At 47.2% G+C, this 21204-nt stretch overlaps 1 protein-coding gene across 3 annotated transcripts; it reads left to right on the top strand.

Moving 5' to 3' along the window:
* The first annotated feature begins 1528 nt into the window (after positions 1–1528).
* Positions 1529–17819, top strand: draxina (dorsal inhibitory axon guidance protein a). 3 transcript variants are annotated; one of them, XM_031567359.1, is made up of 7 exons: positions 1529–1616; positions 9350–9933; positions 10919–11097; positions 15324–15444; positions 15861–15953; positions 16077–16166; positions 16800–17819. In XM_031567359.1, exons 2-7 carry the CDS (start codon positions 9372–9374, stop codon positions 16910–16912), a joined length of 1158 nt encoding a protein of 385 aa, XP_031423219.1. In that variant the 5' UTR covers positions 1529–1616; positions 9350–9371; the 3' UTR covers positions 16913–17819. The 3 variants fall into 3 exon arrangements, with proteins under 3 accessions (XP_031423219.1, XP_031423217.1, XP_031423218.1); XM_031567357.1 differs by having other exon boundaries at positions 9350–9954; XM_031567358.1 differs by having other exon boundaries at positions 1530–1616; positions 9353–9954.
* Positions 17820–21204: the final 3385 nt, after the last annotated feature.

Genomic DNA, 21204 nt, shown 5'->3' with positions numbered 1-21204 from the left:
GTGTGTAAATATAAACTATCCCATCTGCACATCTTGGCCTAGTGTTGAGATGCACAGTATTTTAGCAAATGTTATCTTGACAATCACATGTAATTACATTCTTAAATATATTTTCAAAAGTGTTCACCAAACAGTTTTGACTGTATTCTTTTTTCATTCTCACTCCTTTCTCTCCTGAATAAACTGAAAGATTGTGTAACAAACACTGAAACACAAACATGGAAATGTGTGAGTTGCAATAATTTAACATGGTTGCAGTAAAACCTTTGTCAATTCACATGTAATTCCTGACAATATTTTACGGTATGTGTTGGAGAGCATTTGTTGCCAACGCATGTTCAATAGGTAGAGATCAGCAGAAGTGAACACATAATTTAAATGCCAGAGTGTTGTATTTCCCAGATGGTAGGGGAAAGTCTGTGTCATTGAGTGCATGCGGCTGAAGGGACGGGATTGGGGTTGTCGGCACCCCCAAAGGAGCTAGCTCCGGGAACGAGGAGCTTGGCACCATGTGCCCATCAAAGCGCAGCGATTGAGCGCCCCTGGTGTTGGCATGGTGAGCGCTGCCCGTGCGCGGCGCTCCAGGAGGGGGCCGATATTGCACGACAGGGGGTCCCTCTTACACCCGCTGCGCCTCCACTTTCTCACCCGCAGCCAGCACGCACGCCACAGCACGACAGCTCACTGTCTCTCCACTCCTCGTTTTCCGCTTCTTTCCGGCTCCCCTTCCTCTCCTGGTGGATCTTCTGCTTCCTCCTCTCTATACCGCTTTCTCCCTCTCCCCCTCGGAGTATTGTTCCGGCTCATCAAGGGGGTGTTAAATGACGATGATACACTCTCTGCTGAAATTTGGTATCTTGAGGCAGTTGTCACGTTTCCTTGCCAAACTAAATCATGTTTAATAGATTGTCAGTGTGGTGGGGAAATCTGGTCTACTTTAGACAGAATCCCACAGGGCTCTACCAACATTCTGTGTAGTTTTTTTAATATATTTTTTCAATATATGCTGACTATTTAAAATAGAATTTATTCATGATAGGGTTTTGAGAAGCATATTTTATCATGCAGTCTTTCATGTGGACTCATGACTTCCATTCCACCATCCACATCATTTTATTTCTGAATAGTAAGTGCAGGATAATCAGACCAGATGCATTTACTCTCTTCTCTGTTTGTGGTTTTATGTCATCGCGACTCTTCTGAAGTATGATGGATTCCACAATGGTATCCAATATTATTTCCTGATGTATTCAAACAATGCTGTATGTATATTTTGTATGTATTGAGCCCCTGAATGGAAATGTTAGTATGCTACAACTGTTATCTCACAGTAGCCTACATTTAATGGTGTCCTAGTATCCCGACCCCATCCTGTACCCTCAGGTTGTAACGCCTTCCCATCTTGGTCCAACGGGACCACCGCTGACATCAGCTCTAACAAGGACGCGCATCGGGTGACGCGCCTGAAGCTTGGATCCTCTTTTTTAGCCCAGTCTGCATCCAGTCATCCACATTCTACACTCCTGAGTCTGCGGGCTACATCCCCCGATCCTCGCATCTCCTATGACCCGTCTGCCGTAGCGCTTCTCACAATCTCAACGAATTTATTCACACGGGTAAGTGCAATTCTTTTAAGTAGTGCCACTCACGCATTTTTCACGTTAGTTTGTCAAACGTGTATTTGTATATTTACTACTATGATAGTAGCCTAAGTGTCTGCGTTTTGAATTTCTAACATTAAGGACCGCTACTCCTTGTTAACGGGTATTCTCTTACAAAATGCAATAATTTTCTGGATCAGTTTTTAAATAAATGCCTTTTTTCTACATCTAAGAAGACTTATTCTACATGTTACAATATTCCCGTTGTTCCCAAGTGGAACTGCCTGCGTTAGTGGTCCCTTTTCTTTTGTGACAGTAATCCATTCACTAGAAATAAAATGTTTTTTTTTTTGTACACAGTGTCACAGCACTGTCAGAAGAAGTAGCCATATGCACACATTTATCTATTTTCTATTTACAGAATTACAAATTACTATAAAGGATTATATACATTAGAAGTGCATAGCTTTGAACATAAGTACTGAGGGTACATGCATTTTGATGTATACTGTTTGCGCTTTTATATATTGGGTAATTTATATACATATAGATAGTACATATTTATTCAATTTGCTGACCAAAGGATTCAAGGGGGCTGAGTGAATATGCTCATTACATTGACCGGGTGTAATTCAGTGTGGCTGGCGTGTAGATTAGTGAGGTGAGTGGGTCTTCTTCATGAGGCCATGCAATTAAAAGTGAATATAAAGCAGATCCCAGCCACATTTGTTCCACCATCGCAAGTGAGCCAGTTTCCCGAGTTAATTAAAAAAATCCTGGTTTCAGAAACGGCACTAAGATGAAGGGGGGTATTCAGGTGAAAATAAGCAAACTTTGAGATGGCTCTGAAAATGGGTTATCCACCGTATGGCTTCACAAGAAACAGCACTGTGTGCGCTATGTAATATTTCATACACACGTATCACTTTAAAGTCAGCCCAGCCACTTGGGACGTTCTCCACAGTGGAAATGATTAGATTTTGCGTGAGTGGATCACAGATATTAGTCAGCCCGTTGCCACCAGCTCTGTGTGGCCACAGTTTGCTGTTCAGTGGCACTGTTTGCAAGCGATGGCGGCGCACGGAGAGCATTGTCACCAGCACAGATTGCCGTCCAACTGGGAGTGACGTCGTTCACACCTGGTAGGCTGTTGTGTTCTCACCCTCCAGGCAGGCTGCTCGCTCTCTTGCTCACGGCCTTTTCTCCTTCTCCTCCTCCTCCTTATCCTCCTCCTCCTTCTCCTCCTGCTGCTGCTGCCTACCCACTGGCCACAGCACTGGGTTTGCTGTTCACAATAACGACACCACCTCAATACCGGAGAACACAAGGCGATTATCATGAACTGTCATAAACCTTCTGTTTGTGAATTCTCAACTTGTCCTCTGGACCACCAACACTAAGGCACAGGCGTGTACAAATCTGTGTGACAGCCCAGCAGCCCAGACCGTTTCAGAGGGTCTCCTTAATGAAATATGTGCAGCATCAACGACTCAGAGGCCATTCCCTGGGTCCTCTTGCTCAAAGGAGACTGGCCCACAGTAAAAAGGGGGGGGAGGGGGACGGCGCAGATCAATACAGATCTTTTGGATGATTTGTAACGCTAGCCGTCAGTGCGGCGGTTTGGGTGTGTTTGATGGACGCAGGTGGCAGCTGGTGCCCCTCCGCGGCCCAGATTGGCCGCACTGCTGTCCCTCTCGCCCCCTAATAAGCACAGCTCAAGAACGGCCTATAAAAGCACAAGGGCCCATGGGAGTAGAAGAGAGGGCTAGTGCTCTCATTCAGACCCCTTCTTACTGAGGCAGGTGTCACTGACATGCTGTACAAATTCTCAGTATGAAATGAGACACTTGACTGTAGCACTAATAAAAAAACAGTGGAATGAAGAGTCTATCCACTCATCCTTGGATGAAGGTTTTCATACTTCATACCTATATTATGTAGAAATATACTTCAATTATTCTGTTATGCCAGCCTGCTTATCTAAAATTGTACGTTAATAATGCAGAGGTAGAGTTGTGTGAACGTATCTGCATCTCTGTGGAGTGACTAATTGTGTGCGTGTGCGTGTGCGTGTGCGTGTGTGTGTGCTTGTGTGTGTGTGTGTGTGTGTGTGTGTGTGTGTGTGAGAGAGAGAGACAGAGAGGCGCAGCTGGAAGTATGGTTGGTTGTGGGTGTCGTGCCGAGGGTGCCCATGCTGCGAGAGCGGCAAACATGGTGCCAGCGCGCTCCCTCCCGATAAAGGCAGCGTGGTGGGGAGCCACTGGTGTCGCCGTGAGATAGCGCTGCGATGTTGTGATCACCCCTGCCACATCTATTCCACCTGCGGCCATCAGGCAACCATTCAATCAGATTCAAAGTCCCCCCTCCCTCCCTCCCTCTTCTATTCTTGTTTTGTCTTTCGCTTTTCTCTATTGTTTTCTTCATTCACTCCTTTATTCAGCCACCTTTCTTTTCCTTTTTTGCCTTTGCTACCTTCATCAATTTTCCTATTTTTCTCTTCTCACTCTGTCTTTCTTTCCCGTCCTCCCTTGCCCTCTCCCCTCTCTTCTTTTCTTATCTCCCTTTTTTTCTCTTGTCTCTCTCTTTCTCTCTCTCTCTCCCCCTGTCCCTGTCTCCCTTTCATCAACAGATGGACCTTCCTAGTGGCAGTTTTAGCACCTAGGCTATTATGAGGGGTGAGGGACAAAAGAGGGGGCACTTTTTGTCTGTGGTGCATTTTGTGTCGGCAAAACTCCGGCAGCCCACATTGTGAAGGTGCCAAAGTAGTCTGGTCCAGAAATGACAGCACTATTGTTACCACAATGACGCCACACTGACACATTTTCTGCAGAGTAATATTGGGCCCACCTGAACCACTGGGTCTAGAACTGCTTTCTGCTTTCTAAACTCTACCCCCACCCTATTTTATTCTATTCTATTTGTTTTGTTTCTATTCTGTTCACATTTTTCACGTTGGGGTAGTTCCATTTTATTCCAATCGATGCGTCTTCATTGCCTGTTTCCCCTTTTGTCTGTCCTGTACATCTTCATTATCGGAGTATATTTTAAAATGGGAATACGTAGCTTGTGGTCGTCCTTCCCCAACAGACTAATCTTTCTCCCATTGATCCTCTGCTTTCAGCTGGCCTTGTGTTTGGATTCATCACCTGCCCCTGTGCTTGATTTCATGCAGAGATTTAAGTCCCACCTTTGTCGGCCCTGAGAAAGTGCATTAGTCATGGCTGTCTTCCCTCCGGAGTGAGTCCTTAAGACGCAGCGCCGGCCCTCCGCTCAGCTCAGCGCCTGGGCCAGTGCCTGTGCCGGGTTGAAAGGATGAGGGTAGAAAAATAGGAGCAAGGGATTTAAAGAGAGCTGGATAGAGAGAGAAGGAGAAGGAGGGAGGGATGGAGGTGATGGAGGGACAAAAACACCAAAATGAAGAGTAAAAGAATGAGAGGAACATGTCAGGAGACATGAAAATGAGATGGGGAGACACTGAGAAAAGAGACAAAAATAAGTAGAGTGGATGTTGGCTTATGAGGGCAAGTGGGAAGAGAGATACACATGTACATGCACAATCTAGAGGAGAGAGGGAGGGAGAGAGAGAGAGAGAAGGAGGGGGGGAGAGAGAGAGAGAGGGTAAAGTCCACCTGACTCCAGCTGAATGGACAGGCTGTTTCCTGTTTGCATGTCCAAGCCCAACATGTTCAGCCACAGAGAAACAAGCTCCACCACGCAGGCTTCTAACTGGGCAGAGAAAACCAGCCAAAGCTTTAAAAAAAAAAAAAAGCTCCACCGTCAGTCTTCTACAGTGCGAGGCCCATAATCTCTTTACGGAACCCAAGGAGAACCTCCTGCCATGTTGTTGTTTGATACCTAGCAGGCTCCTTAATGTGGAGGAGGGCTCCATCTTAATTCCCACCATTAGAAGGGCCTTTTGTCTGGAGACTGGCTCAGATGCTGTTACTGGTGGAGTGAGAGCGAGCACCAGATGGTTCCTGGAGGCTTGCTTCTCAGCAGGAGGAGAGGCGAAGTTAGCAAAGCGCATTAAAGCTGTCCTCACTGCCCAGCCCAGCCCAGCCCCAGTAACCAAATCCCAGCATGCTTTGCATGGCTGTCCCAAACTCAACCGTAATGGTGTATATCAGCGTTTACCTTTTTCAGGTTTTTCTGCTGTCCAGTTACCTCTCTGCCTATCTGAATCCACCCAGTGCAGTTTAGCTAGTCTATTCTCCTATTTACAGAAACTGACAACGAACATGTTTTTGAGGCTATTTGACTAATTAGTAGTAATCAGTTGTTTCTGAGAAAAATCATCTGCAGTTTTTTGTTCTAACTGAAACGTTAATAGCACATGAAGCAATTAACCTAGCATAAATACTGGAACCAATGACATCGCTGCTGAAGCACTGATACGCTGTTAATAGACAGGGTTTGTCAACCCAGGTGAGAGACTGAAGAGAAGTCTTTCCTAATAACTTATGAAATATTCTCTTTCTCAGGCTCTTGAGCGCTCCACAGCATACCACATGGGGGGGGGGATGATGCTGTAGCATCTCTCCACATAGCCTTGGTCTCTCTAAAAGTCTCTTTGATCCCAGGAAGCTCTGCTTTCACCTCCCCTTTACTCTTCATCCTCCTGTCTCTGTCATCTCTCCGCCACTCTACCCATCTGAGGAACAAGCCCCCCCCCCCCCCTCCCTCCTCTGTGGCACTCATCCTCCATGCAACGGGAGCGACTGAGCGATGTCACCCACCGTGCCCCTCTGTTTCATGTTGGTCGCTAAGAACGATGTAAAGGGAGGGTAAGAGAATGTGTGTGTGTGTGTGTGTGTGTGTGTGTGTGTGTGTGTGTGTGTGTGTGTGTGTGTGTGTGTGTGTGTGTGTGTGCGTGTGCACGGGCTGCCCATGGTGCCCAGCGTGAGGGCCTCATCAGAGGCAGGTCCCGGCAGTGCCTCCATGCGAGGGGCTTTGATTAGGGCCCTCATCAGGCGGCCCCCTCAAAGCCCAACCTGTTAGAGAGACATGAGACACACAGCACAGAACATGGAGGAGCCCTGCTGTGGCCGGAGGTGGCTTTCAAGTGTGAGAGAGAGAGAGAGAGAGAGAGAGAGAGAGAGACCCATAAGGATAGGGAGGTAGGAAGGCTAAAAGAGAGAGTGAGGGAGAGAATGTTTCTTGAGATTCTGGGTCGTACAGCTATTTGTAGAGGCACTCCACTGAAGCCACCTCCTTTCTGTTTTTATTTATTTACTTTGTTTGCTGCTGAGTTTCTTCGACTGGGCTGTTATGGTGTTTGTTGTTTTGGAGCCAGGCAGCAAACTGTGTCTCTCATCCACAGATGCGCTGCTGTTTTATTCAGCGTGTTTTCTTACCTTGGTTGGCTTGCTACACTCCTCAGCCTGGCTCTTCTGTAATTTGAAGTCCTATAGAGAAGCGGCTTCATTTCAAACAATTGGGAGATTTTAATCTCAGCTTTCAAACATGCAGGAAGTCTGGTCTTAGTATGGAGTGATAAAAGAGAACAAAGTAGTGCATGAATTTCACTCTCCTCATCTTATTTTCTATACATATCTTCTCTTCTCTTCTCTTCTCTCCCCTTTCTTTCCTATCTCTCTCCTATCTCTCTCCAATTCTCTCAATTTCTCACTCTCCCACATGAGGCTGTCTATTCACAGACACGTAAATTCGGCAGTCTCTCTCTCTCTCTCTCTTTCTTTCTCTCTCTCTCTCTCTCTCTCTCTCTGTGGGCCGGTGAAGTGCATAGCTAGTGGGGGCCCACTGAGGCGAACCACAGTGACGCAGCAGGTATTCCCGAGTGGAGGGCACACAATGGCAGGGCAGATTTCCCCTGGCAGCAGTCACATCCCTCCCCTCCCAGAATGCAGTTTCTTCTACTTAGCCTTTGTCAAGACGCTCTCAAATAGCTCTGCTGTGAATGCTCTAGAGCTAACCCTTTAAAACTCAGAGTGGAGAATGTGTGTGTGTGTGTGTGTGTGTGAGCAAGAATAAGGTGTGTAAGGTTATGAGGTTATTGGTGTGTTAAAGGTGTAAGTGTGTGTGTGTGTGTGTGTGTGTGTGTGTGTGTGTGTGTCTGTGTATGTACAGTATGTATGAAGGATGGAGAATGTGTTGGTGAATGGGTGAAGCATGTGTGTGTCTATCTGCACAAATGTATGTGCTTGTCTGTGCATATGAAGAATGTGGAGTATGTGTTGGCGAGCATGCATATGCATGTTGCCTGCACACTTATGTGTGTGTGTGTGTGTTTGAGAGGAGGCCAGTCGCAACACATCGATCTACACGCACAGCCCCAGTCGCGGCTCAATACACCATTCGCATTGATTTCCTGTGCGAGCGGCCATCTCTGCCACAAAAGACTGGCCTTCCGCTGCCTAGCGAGCAGGTTGCCACTGTGATGAACTGCCACCCAACCCCTTTTAGCAGGGAGAGCTCCCCCACCGCTCTCCGCTGTGCCTCCAAAAGAACCCCAAGGCAGTCCCACAACGCCACACATCAATGTCACCAGCGAGCCACATCATGGACTCGCCCGTGTAGCAACAGCTATCATTAGCCCTCTGAATGGCTTGTTTCCTCTCACTGCTCAGTGCGCTCTCCCAATGTGAAACGCTTAGCAAATAGGTGATTAGTAACCCGAGCTCAAATCGAAGCCGAGGGTGTTCGAGAGATGGTGCTCAGTGGCGGCGGCGGCGGCGTGCTGTGAACATGCCCCAGTTACGAGAGATCTTACTGTGGCTGTGGAACCAGGGGCGCGTGCAGAACCAACAGCGACTGATGCTGAACATAGAAACCCTGGCAGAGACCATGGGGACCGGAGCTGCAAACAGGCGCTCTGTGATGATTACCATGGGGACCGCCTTAGGCTATGTCCCGGCTCCCCTCCTCCTCCTCCTCTTCCTCCTCCTCCTCCTCCTCCTCCTCCTGTGTCCCCCGCTCTCTCCCCTTCTCCCTCTGTGTGTATCCTCTGGTGTCCTTGTGCACAGCCCCTAGGCGAGGTGCACGAGTGGCTCCCCTGATTGCTGTGTGTGTGTGCGTGTGTGTCTGTTCGTGTGTGCCTGTGTGTGTGTGTGTGTGTGTGTGTGTGTGTGAGCGAGAGATTGAGAAAGAGAGAGAGAGAGAGAGAGTGCATGTGTGTGCATGTATATGCTTGCTTGTGTGTGGTGAGTGCCAAGGCTTCACTTTGTCTATGAGAACAAAGGATACAAAGGGAAAAAAGGAGGTTGATTTGAGAGCGAGCATGACCTTCAGGTCCCTCCAAAAATAAGAGGAGGATCAGAGATGGACGTTTGGAGAACGTGTGTGTCACTGATTGCCACGGTTAGATACTTCAGTCTCAGCCTCCTCTTTGATGTTCCTCCAGAGGAACAATCTGCCACCGAGTTACTCTTGGTTTACCCCAGCTCTTCCAGCGTTGCGTCTGCTCTCCATATTCTTCACTAAACGTCTCCCTTGACATGTGTGCCTTTGAGATTATAGCTGCTTTTAGCTCCTCTTTGGGCTGTTTGTGATGTTTCTCACCAAAGCCTGGTGTTTCAAGCTGATAACTTTGCTGTCAGATTGCCTCTGTGCAGATGCCGTGTTTGCTTTGACTAATGTGATTCACTGATGCTTAGTCTATGTGCTGTTTGCTCTCAGAAATAGTTTTCTGCCTGCCTGACCGAACTGTGGATGATTCATCTGTGGCCCTTGTTTTGTTAGGCCCGATAGCTAACAGTCTGATGTGAACGCTCTTGGTGTGGTCTCTCCAGCAGGTGGCGCTGTTTTTTAAAGATGGCCACTCTCCGCTGCTGGCTGCCCTGGGCCCTGCTCTTCGTCTCCACTCTGGCCTTCTCCACTCTGTCCACAGACCCGGGATCCACACACCCCAAGAGGACGCCCCGGGGGGGTGACAACACCCTACTCCTGGACCCTGAGATGGGGGCGGGGGGCAGAGGCCACCGCAGGAAGCACGGTGGTGGCGGCGGTGGCGGCAACGTGCGAGAGGGTAAAGCCCGTGCTGGTCTGCTGTCCCACAGGCCCGTGCACCACCCTGCCCGGCCCGAAGATGACGGCCCGGGGCTGGAGGGCCTGAGCCCCGTGAGGCTGGAGATGGGGCCGGGGGACCGGGAGAGAGAGGGGCCCCACAGGGGGTTCAGAGGTGCCTCACACACCCGGGACAACCATCCACCCGGCGGAGAGCTGGGGAGGAAGGGTAGGAGGCACGGCGGGCATGGAAACGGGCACGGACATGGACATGGCCACGGCCACCAGCACGGGCACGGACATGGACATGGGCATGGGCATCAGGCTGAACACAAGAGGCATGGAGGACGGAGGGAGAAGGCCAGACATGGTGAGATCCGGGAGGGGTCAGGTCTGTACTTCAGGCTTTTACATTTAGCAGTTTAGTCATTTAACAGATGTATGAATGCTTAGCTGGTGTGTCTGTGCTCAATAAGAGGACAGACACCTTTAAAGTTTCTTGTTGTGTCTCACTGCTCAGTTCACTTGAAGTGTGTAATTTACCACATGTGTTTAGTAAAGAATCATTATATTAACATGTAAGTATTCTACTATTGCATGTTACTTGTTAAATGGTCCATTATACATTATAGCCTACTCTCAATTACTTAAGTATTGAGCGCAAAGCTAAGCTTGACGAGCTTGAGCTATATCTGGATTATGTTAAATGTCACTGTTTGATATTCAAAATCTTATATTATAAGTGTTCCATACCATCTGTGATGACTTTTATGATTCCTGGATTCATGGTGCATTTTGATGTTTCTATTCTCATTTAAATCATTTGCCACTCATAAATGTGAAACTGGGTCGTTGCAGCCTTTATGTCAAAGCTTCCATCAGCCGTCAGCTGGCCATCTCTACAGTGCACAGGCCTCCACACAGGCCTGATTGATGGATGCTCTCACATCTTTAAGGAACAGATCACCCTCACAATGTCATGAGAGGGAATATTTATCGTCCTGTCTGCATACTCATCCCGCCCACTCCCTCCTCTCCAGTGCCCATCACTCTGCTCCTCATGGTCTCTCTCTCTCTCTCTCGCTCTCTCTATCTCTCTCTCTCTCTATCTCTCTCTCTCTCTCTATCTCTACCCCTGTCTGTCTGTCTCTCTCTCTCTCTTTCTGTCTCTTTTTCTTTCTCTTTCTCCCTGTCTCTCTCTCCTATCTTCTTTCTCTCTTTTTTCGCATTTGTGTTCTGTTATCTTCTCTCTATCTTGCCTGTGGTCTTTCTTACTGTCTTTATGTCTATATACACATTTCGAGCCCCTCTCTCTCTATGTTTCTCTTTCTCCTTCTATACCTCCCTCCATGCAGGTTTTCTTCCTGAGGTTGAGCTGAAGGACAGGGACCTGCTTGTTGAGCGTTCCTCCACTACCCTCAGTCACAGCCCCGCCCCACCCTCACACGACCCCTCCCCCACCTCCCGCATCCCCGTTACCACGGTGACCAGTGAGCATTCCCCCACGTTGCCCCCGGCTTCCACTAAACCCCAGGTATCTATATGCCTTCACACAGACATACAGAGCCACACACTCATCTTGCACACGCACACACACACACACATACACACACACACAAGGACCCATGAATACTTGGGGCCTGTTGTTCGCCACAATGTCCTTCCCTGGTGAAGATGCCAAGCGCAGAGGAGGCCTAATCCTTTTCCCTCAACACCCCTGGTGCGATGTGAGTTTACGCATGACGTGCACCGCTCAATGCTAGTTTCCACGTCTCTTTATGCAAGGCTGAAAACAGACCGAGTGAGAGAGAATGAGCTTCTTTCTGGACACCCGTACAAAAAAAAAAACCCACACAAAAACACAAACCAACAGGGGCCTATCTGTTCAGCCCGGATGCTGGAAAGGAAGAGAAAAAGGGAGTAATTGCTTATTTTCCCCTTGTAGTCATTTCTGCTTTCGCTCTCATTATCCATTCTCATCATTTAGAATAGCTAATCAACACGTATTATTGGGGGGGTCAGCTTGGCAAGAATTGGATTGTGGTCTGGTCCACAGCCAGCTCTTTAACTGGTCCTGTGCCCAGCTCATCATGACCCGTGCTTGTGTGCACCGTGAGTGCTCCTGCTCCTGTGTGTGTGTGTGTGTGTGTGTGTGTGTGTGTGTGTGTGTGTGTGTGTGTGTGTGTGTGTGTGCGTGCACGGATGACTGCATGTGTTTGTGAGTATGTATGTATTGGTTGGTGTGTGTGTGTGTGTGTGTGTGTGTGCACGCTTGCTCCACTGAGCCCACACACAATGCGCTGAAGGGGAGGAGCAGTGGTGTGATGAGGTGAGGAGAGACTGGAGTGGAGTGGAGCTCTGGCTGATTGGGTAGTGTTGTGCGGTGAGAGGCCCATCAAGCAGGCCGATCCTGTGTCTGTGTGCAGCCTCGGGGCCGGAGCTTCCTCTCCCGTCTGCAATCAAACACACACAAATCACCTCCGCTCCTCTCCGACCTCTCCGCTCCTCTCCTCTCCTCTCCTCTCCGCTCCGCACCGATCCGCACCGCTCCTCCCAGCCCTTCTGCTAGGGGGAGGGGGAGGGTTGGAGCCAAGCTGGACAGTTAGCAGCACAAGTGTGTGTGTGTGTGTGTGTGCGTACATACGTGTGCGTGTGTGTGTACGTGTGTGTGTACATGTGTACGTGTGTGTGTACGTGTGTGTGTGTGTGTGTGTGTGTGTGTGTGTGTGTGTTGAGTGAGAAAGATAGATAGAGAGAGAGAGAGGAGGCTGTGTGCACATTCTCATCCTCCTCCACCACCTCCTCTACTACCTCCTCCTTCCTATAGCCATCTGTCCATACATGTCTTTCTCGCTCTTTTTCTCATTTTCTTTTGTCTTTCCCCCTCTTTGTGCCAGTAACCACACAGATCATCCATCTTCATGCCTCCACAACTCCATCCACAGAAAAATACTGCTGCCTCAAGAAAAGTAGAACTGGAGCATTATAAAAGGCTGTATGGCTTTAGGTGGCCAGCATGTCAGGGTCATTTATATATTTCAGCTTGTTTTCCAGCATCCCTCCCCTTGCATTTGTCTTGAATGCCTTTTCAAAAAGAAGGCTGTGCTTTCACGTCCATTATCACAGGTCAAATATTTGAGACCCGTAAAGCATCATTACAAAACAGAATGTCTTATCTTGTGGACAGAGAGGGCGCTTAACTTTCATCTCTTTCTGTACTTCTCCCACACGACCTTCACTGCTCTCTGGGCTAGGAGTTTGTGTGGTTTAACAGGACTGGGGGCCTTGTGTTGATTCTTCGGGAAAGAAAGGCAGACTGTTTGCTCTGCTGTTTACAATTCCAACTGTGAGTGGCTGTCAGCCCGCAGCGTGGATCTCTGAATCTGAGCTGTCAGTTACACTGCGAGCGACGCGCTGTCTGGAATCGGCTTCTCGGTGGCACGTAGTTGACCGCGAGCGCTCTTAATTAAGCTTCGATCCACGTGGCTTGGTTATATAATGAGCCCAGAGCCGGAACTCCTGTGCAGTGTATCTCATCGATGGTGTTTTCTTTGGCGGGTCAGACACATTGAGGAGAGTTCGATCAGGTTGTTGCTGGGTGTTGCTACGATGTTCCACACAAAGATTGAAATGTAGCTGCCTTTTGAGGGAAAAGGTTACAAAGATACTAATGCTTCGCAGGATTTGGTATGTATTGTACCAGACAACTCTATGCAACCTTAATGATTTGTTCCCCAAGATCAATTTGCATTCTCTGTCCAGTGCATTTATTAGCCAGAATTATTTGATTATTAGCACATGCTCAAAACAGATACTTTCACTCTGAATTGAAATGTGAATATCAATGTCTGGACAACATATTTAGAAACCACTCTTGTGCCATTCAAGTTGCTTAATACACTATGAGTCCTATGATGCCATACACACTCAGATGAAGAAACATACACACAAACACGTGGATACACACACACACACACACACACACACACACACACACCCCCACACACACACACGCACACACATGCACATGCACACACACACACACACACAAACACATGGATACACACACACATACACAAACACATGAATACCCCCCACCCCCCACACACACACACACGCACACTCAGGTTAACTCAGTGAGATTATGCTTGTGGCTATGAAAGCAGAGGTGACACTGGTCATGGATCAGATCACAACACCTTGCTATGTTGTGCCTAGTCCCTCTGTGCCACTGCCCTCTCCTGAGAGAGAAGGGGTTTCTTCAGTTGTCTGTCCTCTCCGTCCTCTCAATATTTCACCTCTGATTTCCACCTTTGTCTCATTTTCCTTCCTGTCCCTTTCACCTGAGTATCCTCCTCTTCTCCTCCCTTTCTCTTCTACTTTCACTCTCTACTGTATTCTCTCTTTCTCTCTGGTGAGCTCTCCCTCACCGCTGCTCTCCTCCTCTATTTATCTCCTCTCCACCTCTATTTATCTCCTCTCCTCCTCTGTCCCCTCCTCTTTTTATCTCACGTACTACACTAGCGTGCTACAGTGGTTAGCATTGCCGTCTTCTAAGTGGTTGACCTGGGTTTGACGGCCGACTGCTGCAGGGTGTCCTTGGAAGTCACTTTGGACAAAAGCGTCTGCTAAATACCTGACCTTTACTTCTTACTTTCTCTTCTCTTCTCTTCTCTTCTCTTCACTTCTCAAAATGTCCCCTCTTCTCCTCTCCACTCCTCTCTTTTCTTTTCTTCTCTTCCCTTCTCATCATTTCCCCTCTTCATCTCTCCACTCCACTCCTCTTTCCTCTTCTCTTTTCTATCTCCTGTTTAATGTCTTTCGAGCAGAGGCTCTACCGGCACCCAGGCAAAGGCAATTATGTTGTGCGCAGCTCTTGGAGTGCCTGTAAATCACAGTGGAGGGTGCTCTGCCTCAGTGCTGTCAGCTTTACGGCCGTTCGCAGAGCAGGTGGCTGCACGGGGAATTTTAAAGACAGTATGCGGGTGTGTGTATGTGTGGTGGAGGGGGGATGGAGAGGGTAAACAATTTCTCCATTGAAGCTCAAATATCAATACTCTTTAAATTGGTTTTGGTGTGGGTAGGGGGCTTCTGTGCGCAGAGCACCCATAAATGTTTTAACAATAGGCCCGGCGATGTTTAGGCATTCTTTATGAAGTTAGCAGTACATCTCTTGAGTAAAACATCTTTGTGTGTGAGTGTTTTGGCATTCAAATTAATTTTACTCATCAAAATGCTTCAAATGTTTGTGTTGTGTAAGATGTTTATGGTGTGTGTGTGTGTGTGTGTTAGCCATCAAATGGCTGAAAGTAGACAGTAATACCCGATGGTGTGCCTCTCTGGGTGCTCTGTGTGTGTGTGTGTGTGTGTGTGTGTGTGTGTGTGTGTGTGTGTGTGTGTGTGTGTGTGTGTGTGTGTGTGTTGAGTGATAGAGATAGATAGAGAAGAAGCTGTGTGCACACTCATCCTCCTCCACCTGCTCCGCTCGCGTGTATCTACATGCACATACAGTGTGTGTGTGTGTGTGTGTGTGTGTGTGTGTGTGGTGTGTGCGCGTGTGTGTGTGTGTGTGTGTGTGTGTGTGTGTGTGTGTGCACAAAGTCCATTAAATAGCTGAAGGGGTAATACAAACATGCATCGGTTGCATTTCTAAACCTTTCTCAATGCCGATAATTGACACGTCTAGAGATTTCTCCGTGCTGATTATGAATGACTGGTTAGGTAATAGATGATGAGCAGTGCTGTGTGATGTGTCTGCAGAAGTCTGGCCGAGGGAAGGCCCAGGGAGAGGTGATGCCCACTCTGGACATGACCCTGTTTGACTGGACCGACTACGAGGACATGAAGCCTGCGGACTCCTGGCCCACTTCCAAGAAAAAAGGTCAGCCCCTGAAAACGGCTCCCAGAGTAATATTGTAGGCGCTGTGGCTGCAAGTAGCAGCTTTGCGTCGTGGTGATGCAGTGAATCTACAAGTGTTTTACGGGTGGGAGGAGGAGATTAATCAAAAAATGAAAATGTGGCGCTCGTAGTTTTTCTCATTTTCCACCCCAGGTTTTAAAAAAAGTATAATTTCTGTGCAATTTTAAGTTGAGCTCATCCTGTTTGTGTGTGTGTGCGCGTGTGTGCGTGTGTGTGTGTGTGTGTGTGTGTGTGTGTGTGTGTGTGTGTGTGCGTGCGTGCGTGCGTGCGTGCGTGCGTGCGTGCGTGCGTGCGTGCGTGCGTGCGTGCGTGCGTGTGCATGACTGTGTCTTCTTGTAAATGAATAAAATCTGTGACTGCATGTGTTCGCAATGCAGATAAGCGACGCAGTAAGAACCTGAGCAACATGAACATGACTATAGATGCAGATGCCATCGAACCATGTGACCACCACCTGGACTGCCTGCCTGGTCAGTAAGCCCCCACTCTCCTCCATCAACAACAACACCCAATGAGGGGGAAGAATAATATGATTGACAGCTAAAAACTGATCAGTCCTTTTTGGTATTTTCTTATTCTGCCCCAACCCCTAGGCTCCTGCTGTGACCTGAGGCAACATGAATGCAAGCCACACAACCGAGGGCTCAACAATAAGTGTTATGATGATTGTATGTGTGAGGAAGGTGAGTATTAGATGCTGAAGGTCCCATACACACATACTGCTCAATCAGCTGTGGAAAGTCACAAAAACAAATCTGGCTACAAAGATTGCTGAATCTTTATGGCCATATATCAACAAATGCATGGAATACATTAAAAAAAAAATGCTCACTAGACAGAATACACAAATATACACAGCACACTGGCAGCAGAGTAATTGTATTGCTTTGACATGAAATAACGACTGTGAAATGGATTTGGCCAGTGGATACAATCTCAGGCACAAGCTATTTTGGAACAAAAAACGAAACAATCTTGTGCTTTTTGAAAACCCTAAATGTGACTCAGTTGAGCACTTTGTGGTACCTGCAGACAATTGATGGAGTTCATGCTTGGCCTCACCCTAACTGACAGCACGATGAGGACATGGGCCAATAATGCTAGACTACCCAAAGAATGGAGGTCACACAGCAGGGCAGGGTGATGGGATATGACAGACAAATGATCGGGCACTTTTTCAATCCAACCAAGTTTCTTCTAGCAGAAAACAAATGCAGGAACATGATTTGATAGATTGAATACTGAAATTATATGACGTTATATGAAATTTAAATGATATGCCTTTTTTTCTGCCTTTTCCAATCTTGTTCATGCAGGGCTCCGTTGCTACGCTAAGTTCCACCGGAAGCGCCGCGTTACTCGGCGAAGAGGTCGTTGCGTGGAGCCAGAGTCCGCTAACAGCGACCAGGGAGCTTTCATCACCATCTGAGAGAGAGAGAGAGAGAAGGAGTGTGATAGGGAGTGGGAAAGAAAGAAAGAGAGAGAAAGAGAGAGAGAAAGAGAGATGAAGATGAAGATGCTAACAAATAGCCTGCATACCCACCTGTTTGTCAGTCACACAGTCCAAACCTCACAGCAGGGGATGGGGGAGGGAGAAGGGGTGGATCATGCCAAATGCCAACAGTGCCAGCCTGCCCTGGCCATCATTCTATCATACCCCCCCCCCCCCCCATCCAACCGTGAGTGTATGTACTGTGTGTCAAAGGTGACCGTGTAGCCTCCATTCTCTTCTAGTCTGCACTGTACAGTATTAGTCTCTGTGTAAGAGTGAAGCCGAGCGACCATGTTTTTCTTCTTGTATGGATAACATCCCCTCATCATTCTTCAGTGGTGCTTGTTAACTACACAATGACAGCAGATGTCTCTGTTCTGCTTGTTCCCTTTTAATATGTGCTTTATTTATGTCAGCCACTCATAACAGGATTCTCCTTTCTTTTTTTTATTCTATGCCTTGAGGTGACTGAGGAGTCCGTGTTTTCGGGAGTGTGGAGTGTCAAATCTGTCTGTTAATAGAGGAGAGGGAGAGAGACAGTGATGGATGTGTGTAGATAATGGCAGAGATGGAAGACAAAGAGGGAGAGATGGATGGATTGTCTGGTCTTCTGACAGTAAAGACGCGTCCGTTAAGACTCTCTGGCAGTGTGAGTGGAGTGTCCTCTATGCTGTTGCTGGTGCCATTGTCACAGATAAAGATTGCTTCCTCCATTCTCTGAACTCTTTCTTCATGGAGAATCTATTTACATCCTGTACTATACACCTCACAAATTGTATTTCTTTTTGTTGATGATGGTTTTTTTCAGCTGTCATACTGTCATAATTAAACACCTGAACTGGTACTTGTCTTGTGCCACCCTCTTTTATGAAGAAATACTGAGGTACAAGATAATATAAATTGTAGTTGTCCAGTAAATAACATCCATGCGAAACAACTCACAAACATGTCGCAGAATATTCAAAATATCCAGAAAGGCGTTTCTCAGAATAAGGATTCAAGGATTCAAGACTCACGTTTTGAATAAATACACTAGAACATACAGTATGTATAAAAATCATCTATTAACACTTTGGAAATAGTCAATGAGGCAATGAGGAAGACAAATAAGGTTATATTTGGGTGTAAAAGGCAGTATCCTGGATATTAGTTGACAATTGGAAGTTTAGCTTAGCTGGCCACAAATTGCAGTATCTGTGCATCCATTTATGGCATTTTTTATTTCATAAAATGAACAAGAAAGACACTGAAAACTTGACTTTTAGACTGTACGACAGAGCTACACAGAAGAATGGCAGCCCAATAATAAAATGGATTAAAAAAAAAAATCTTCTATACTGGTCTGGCCGCACGCACACACACAGAGAGAGAGAGAAAGAGAGAGAAAGAGAGAGACTTGCTCACTCACATAATAACACACACACACAGCACATTGTCTACAGCACTGGTCTGAAGCGGGTGCCGCAAGGACTCCACAGTCTACTTCACACTTCACCACCCCACTCTATAAAATACTCGCGCGGCAGTCACAGCCATAGCCACTGATCGACCTGCTGAGTGCAGCTGAGAGAGGAGCACGGATGCCTGTGATCCATGGCCGTAAAAAAGCCTCCGCCAGGTCTTTTACAGATGGGATGTCGAGTGCTCTGCTTTTGAAACATGCTGTTGTTTTTCCAATCTGCTTTTTATTTCCCTGCTTTTTATGTGTGACTTGATTGTGGGAAACACAACGAAGAGTGACAGCTTTTAAATATTTTGTCACAAAGATGAAATTATGTTACAGTTTGGACTTTCAATTCATGACCCCATCATGTCATGATAATGTCTTCATTATGTCAAGGACAGTAACAAATTTGATATGACAACTTCGGCTATTTGTTTGGCAGCAGACATTTGTGGCTTCCTTCAACAGCAGTCTATTACTCGGCAGCCCGCACACAAAGATATGAAAAATGAATGAATGCACACAAACTACACTCAACGTACAAAGTCAACATAGTGATAACCTCTTCAAAGGCCTTCTAAGGAAAATCAACAGAGTTAATTATGCAGCGAGGGTCCTTGAGAAGTGTTTGTCAGAGTCACTAGAAGCACGTGTCATTAGGCGGCGAGGGCCCCGAGCCGTCTGTGGAGACGCCAGCTGCCTGTCTCAGCGGGCCCCCGAGAGGAGACGCTGTGTGGCGTCAACGGTGTGCTGGGGGGTGGGGAGGGGGGGGGGGGGACTAGAACACGCTTCAGTTGCAGAGGCCTGCTCCGACCTTGGCCTTTTGATGGTTCCCTTCAGCACCAGATAGGACGTCTTGCTCTGTTTTTCTCACTTATGTTTTCTCCTTTTTTGGGATGTATTATTCTCACTTTCTCTCGTTTAACTCTTGCCTCTCTTTCAATCTCACTTTAACTCTCTGTCTCACATGCATACTAACAATACAAATGAACAAGCTGTGATCTCTCAGTCTATTCTATTTTTACCTCACACATGGTGTACCCCCCCCCCCCTCCCCACATCTTTATCACGCACTGCCTTAGACGTCCACCAATTCATAGTTGTAACACACACACACAAACACACACACACACACACACACACACACTCACAGAAGGAAATAGAAAGAGGAAGATGTAAGACATGTGCACAAATGTGACACACAAAGCTGTTTCATCTTTGTTACATATGCATAGACACTCAAATCCTCGCACGTCTCCACCACCTCTTCAAGCCTCTCTCTCTGTAACCCCTCTCTATCTCCCTTAACAAAAGGAGAGTGGAAACACGAATTGCTCGGCTGAGCCCAAAGAGAGTTTTAAATCAATACCACTAAATGTTTGCCCCATGAAACATTAGCCTCAACAACCGAGCCGCTGCATCAATATTTGTGCAGCCTCGGCAGGAAATGCACATTCTTCTAACCGTGGCAAGGCAATCAGAACGGCGTAACGCCGTTCCTTGCTCGGATTTTTAAAAAGCACTTTTGATGTATTTTTAATAATAACTTTGCAGCATGTCCCCCCCCTGCTGCCATCAGCTTGGAAGGAGGCCAGCCGAATGATAGATCGCTCCACTCATCCCTGCTGGATCCATGTGTAACACAGACGAGACTACCTCAGGACCTGCCCGGACTATAAAACTTCCTCGGCAGCATCAGGCGGCAGGCTGCCAGGGCCATCCATCTTTTTAGCAAGAGAATTAACAGGGAAGCGGAGAGATAGAATTGTTTCCAGCCACATTAACAGAGTCGGAGCGTGCTCGTTATCACTCTGCACACCGAACAGGTGCCATATGACGATTTGGAAGACTGAAGAGGTCATTAGATTGCCGGGCCTTATTTGGACCTTGTCAGAACAAGATGCCCGAACACTCACTGAATTTTCTTTTTTTTATCTTCAGCTTTTTATCTTCCTTTGATTGTGGATGAAAGCTAGAACATTCTGTGGATGGGCTCAAGCCGCTGTATTTATGATTTAATCCCTTTACTTTTAATTGGGCAAAATACAATTTATTTTGCAGTTCCATCACAATCATACCACATTTTCCCAGTTTTATAAATGTATCCAATAGCAGGAAATGTTTCCATTTTCAACATATCAATCAGAGTATAATGTAATTCAGAATATTACCAGCCAGCCAACATCAAATTCAATCTATGTGAGCCCTGTCAATCAAAGGTCACAGTGTTTGGGATGGACACCACGAAAGATCAGAGGTCACACCTGCTCCCAAGATACCACACTGCACGCCAGAGGGCCATCTGCCCATCACGTGTCCGCCAACAAAAGATTTTCGCCACACCCCAGGGGTGTGAAAGATGCCTCCCAATCCCTGCCATCCTCCTGGGACACATGTGTTTGGACTTTAATTTCACCAGCTCACTCAATCAAAGCCAATCAGTGTCTGGTTATCCCCTGTGTGATGTGGCCACTACATGCCACACTTAAGCAGGCCACAGCAGAACACAGAACAGAACATTGCCCACACAACGGGAGGAAATGAGAGGTCTGAGCTGTTAGCATTTCATTCAGTTTCCCTTTGACAGAAGCACTATACGCCCCACTTAGGCCCTGACCCAGGGTGGATCTGGTTGACCTGTACCAACCAGGGCCATATCTATCCCCAAGCCAACTGCTGTCTTTTTCTCTGCTGTGAATCTGTTGTATTAATTATGTGGGAAATAGTATAGCGATTTGGTTTGCAGCCTGAAGGTGAGTAGTTTATCTATGTAAGGGTAGGCTGG

This window comes from Clupea harengus, chromosome 5 (assembly GCF_900700415.2).
Source record: "Clupea harengus chromosome 5, Ch_v2.0.2, whole genome shotgun sequence".
NCBI classification, from domain to species: Eukaryota; Metazoa; Chordata; class Actinopteri; order Clupeiformes; family Clupeidae; genus Clupea; species Clupea harengus.
This window is presented reverse-complemented; position numbering and strand designations above follow the sequence as displayed.

Coding starts and splice junctions, on each gene's coding strand:
- draxina (XM_031567357.1), top strand. CDS start 9,372: ATGGCCACTCTCCGCTGCTGGCTGCCCTGGGCCCTGCTCTTCGTCTCC. Junction 11,098..15,323: donor CGGCTTCCACTAAACCCCAG/GTATCTATATGC, acceptor ATGTGTCTGCAG/AAGTCTGGCCGAGGGAAGGC. Junction 15,954..16,076: donor CCACCTGGACTGCCTGCCTG/GTCAGTAAGCCC, acceptor CCCAACCCCTAG/GCTCCTGCTGTGACCTGAGG.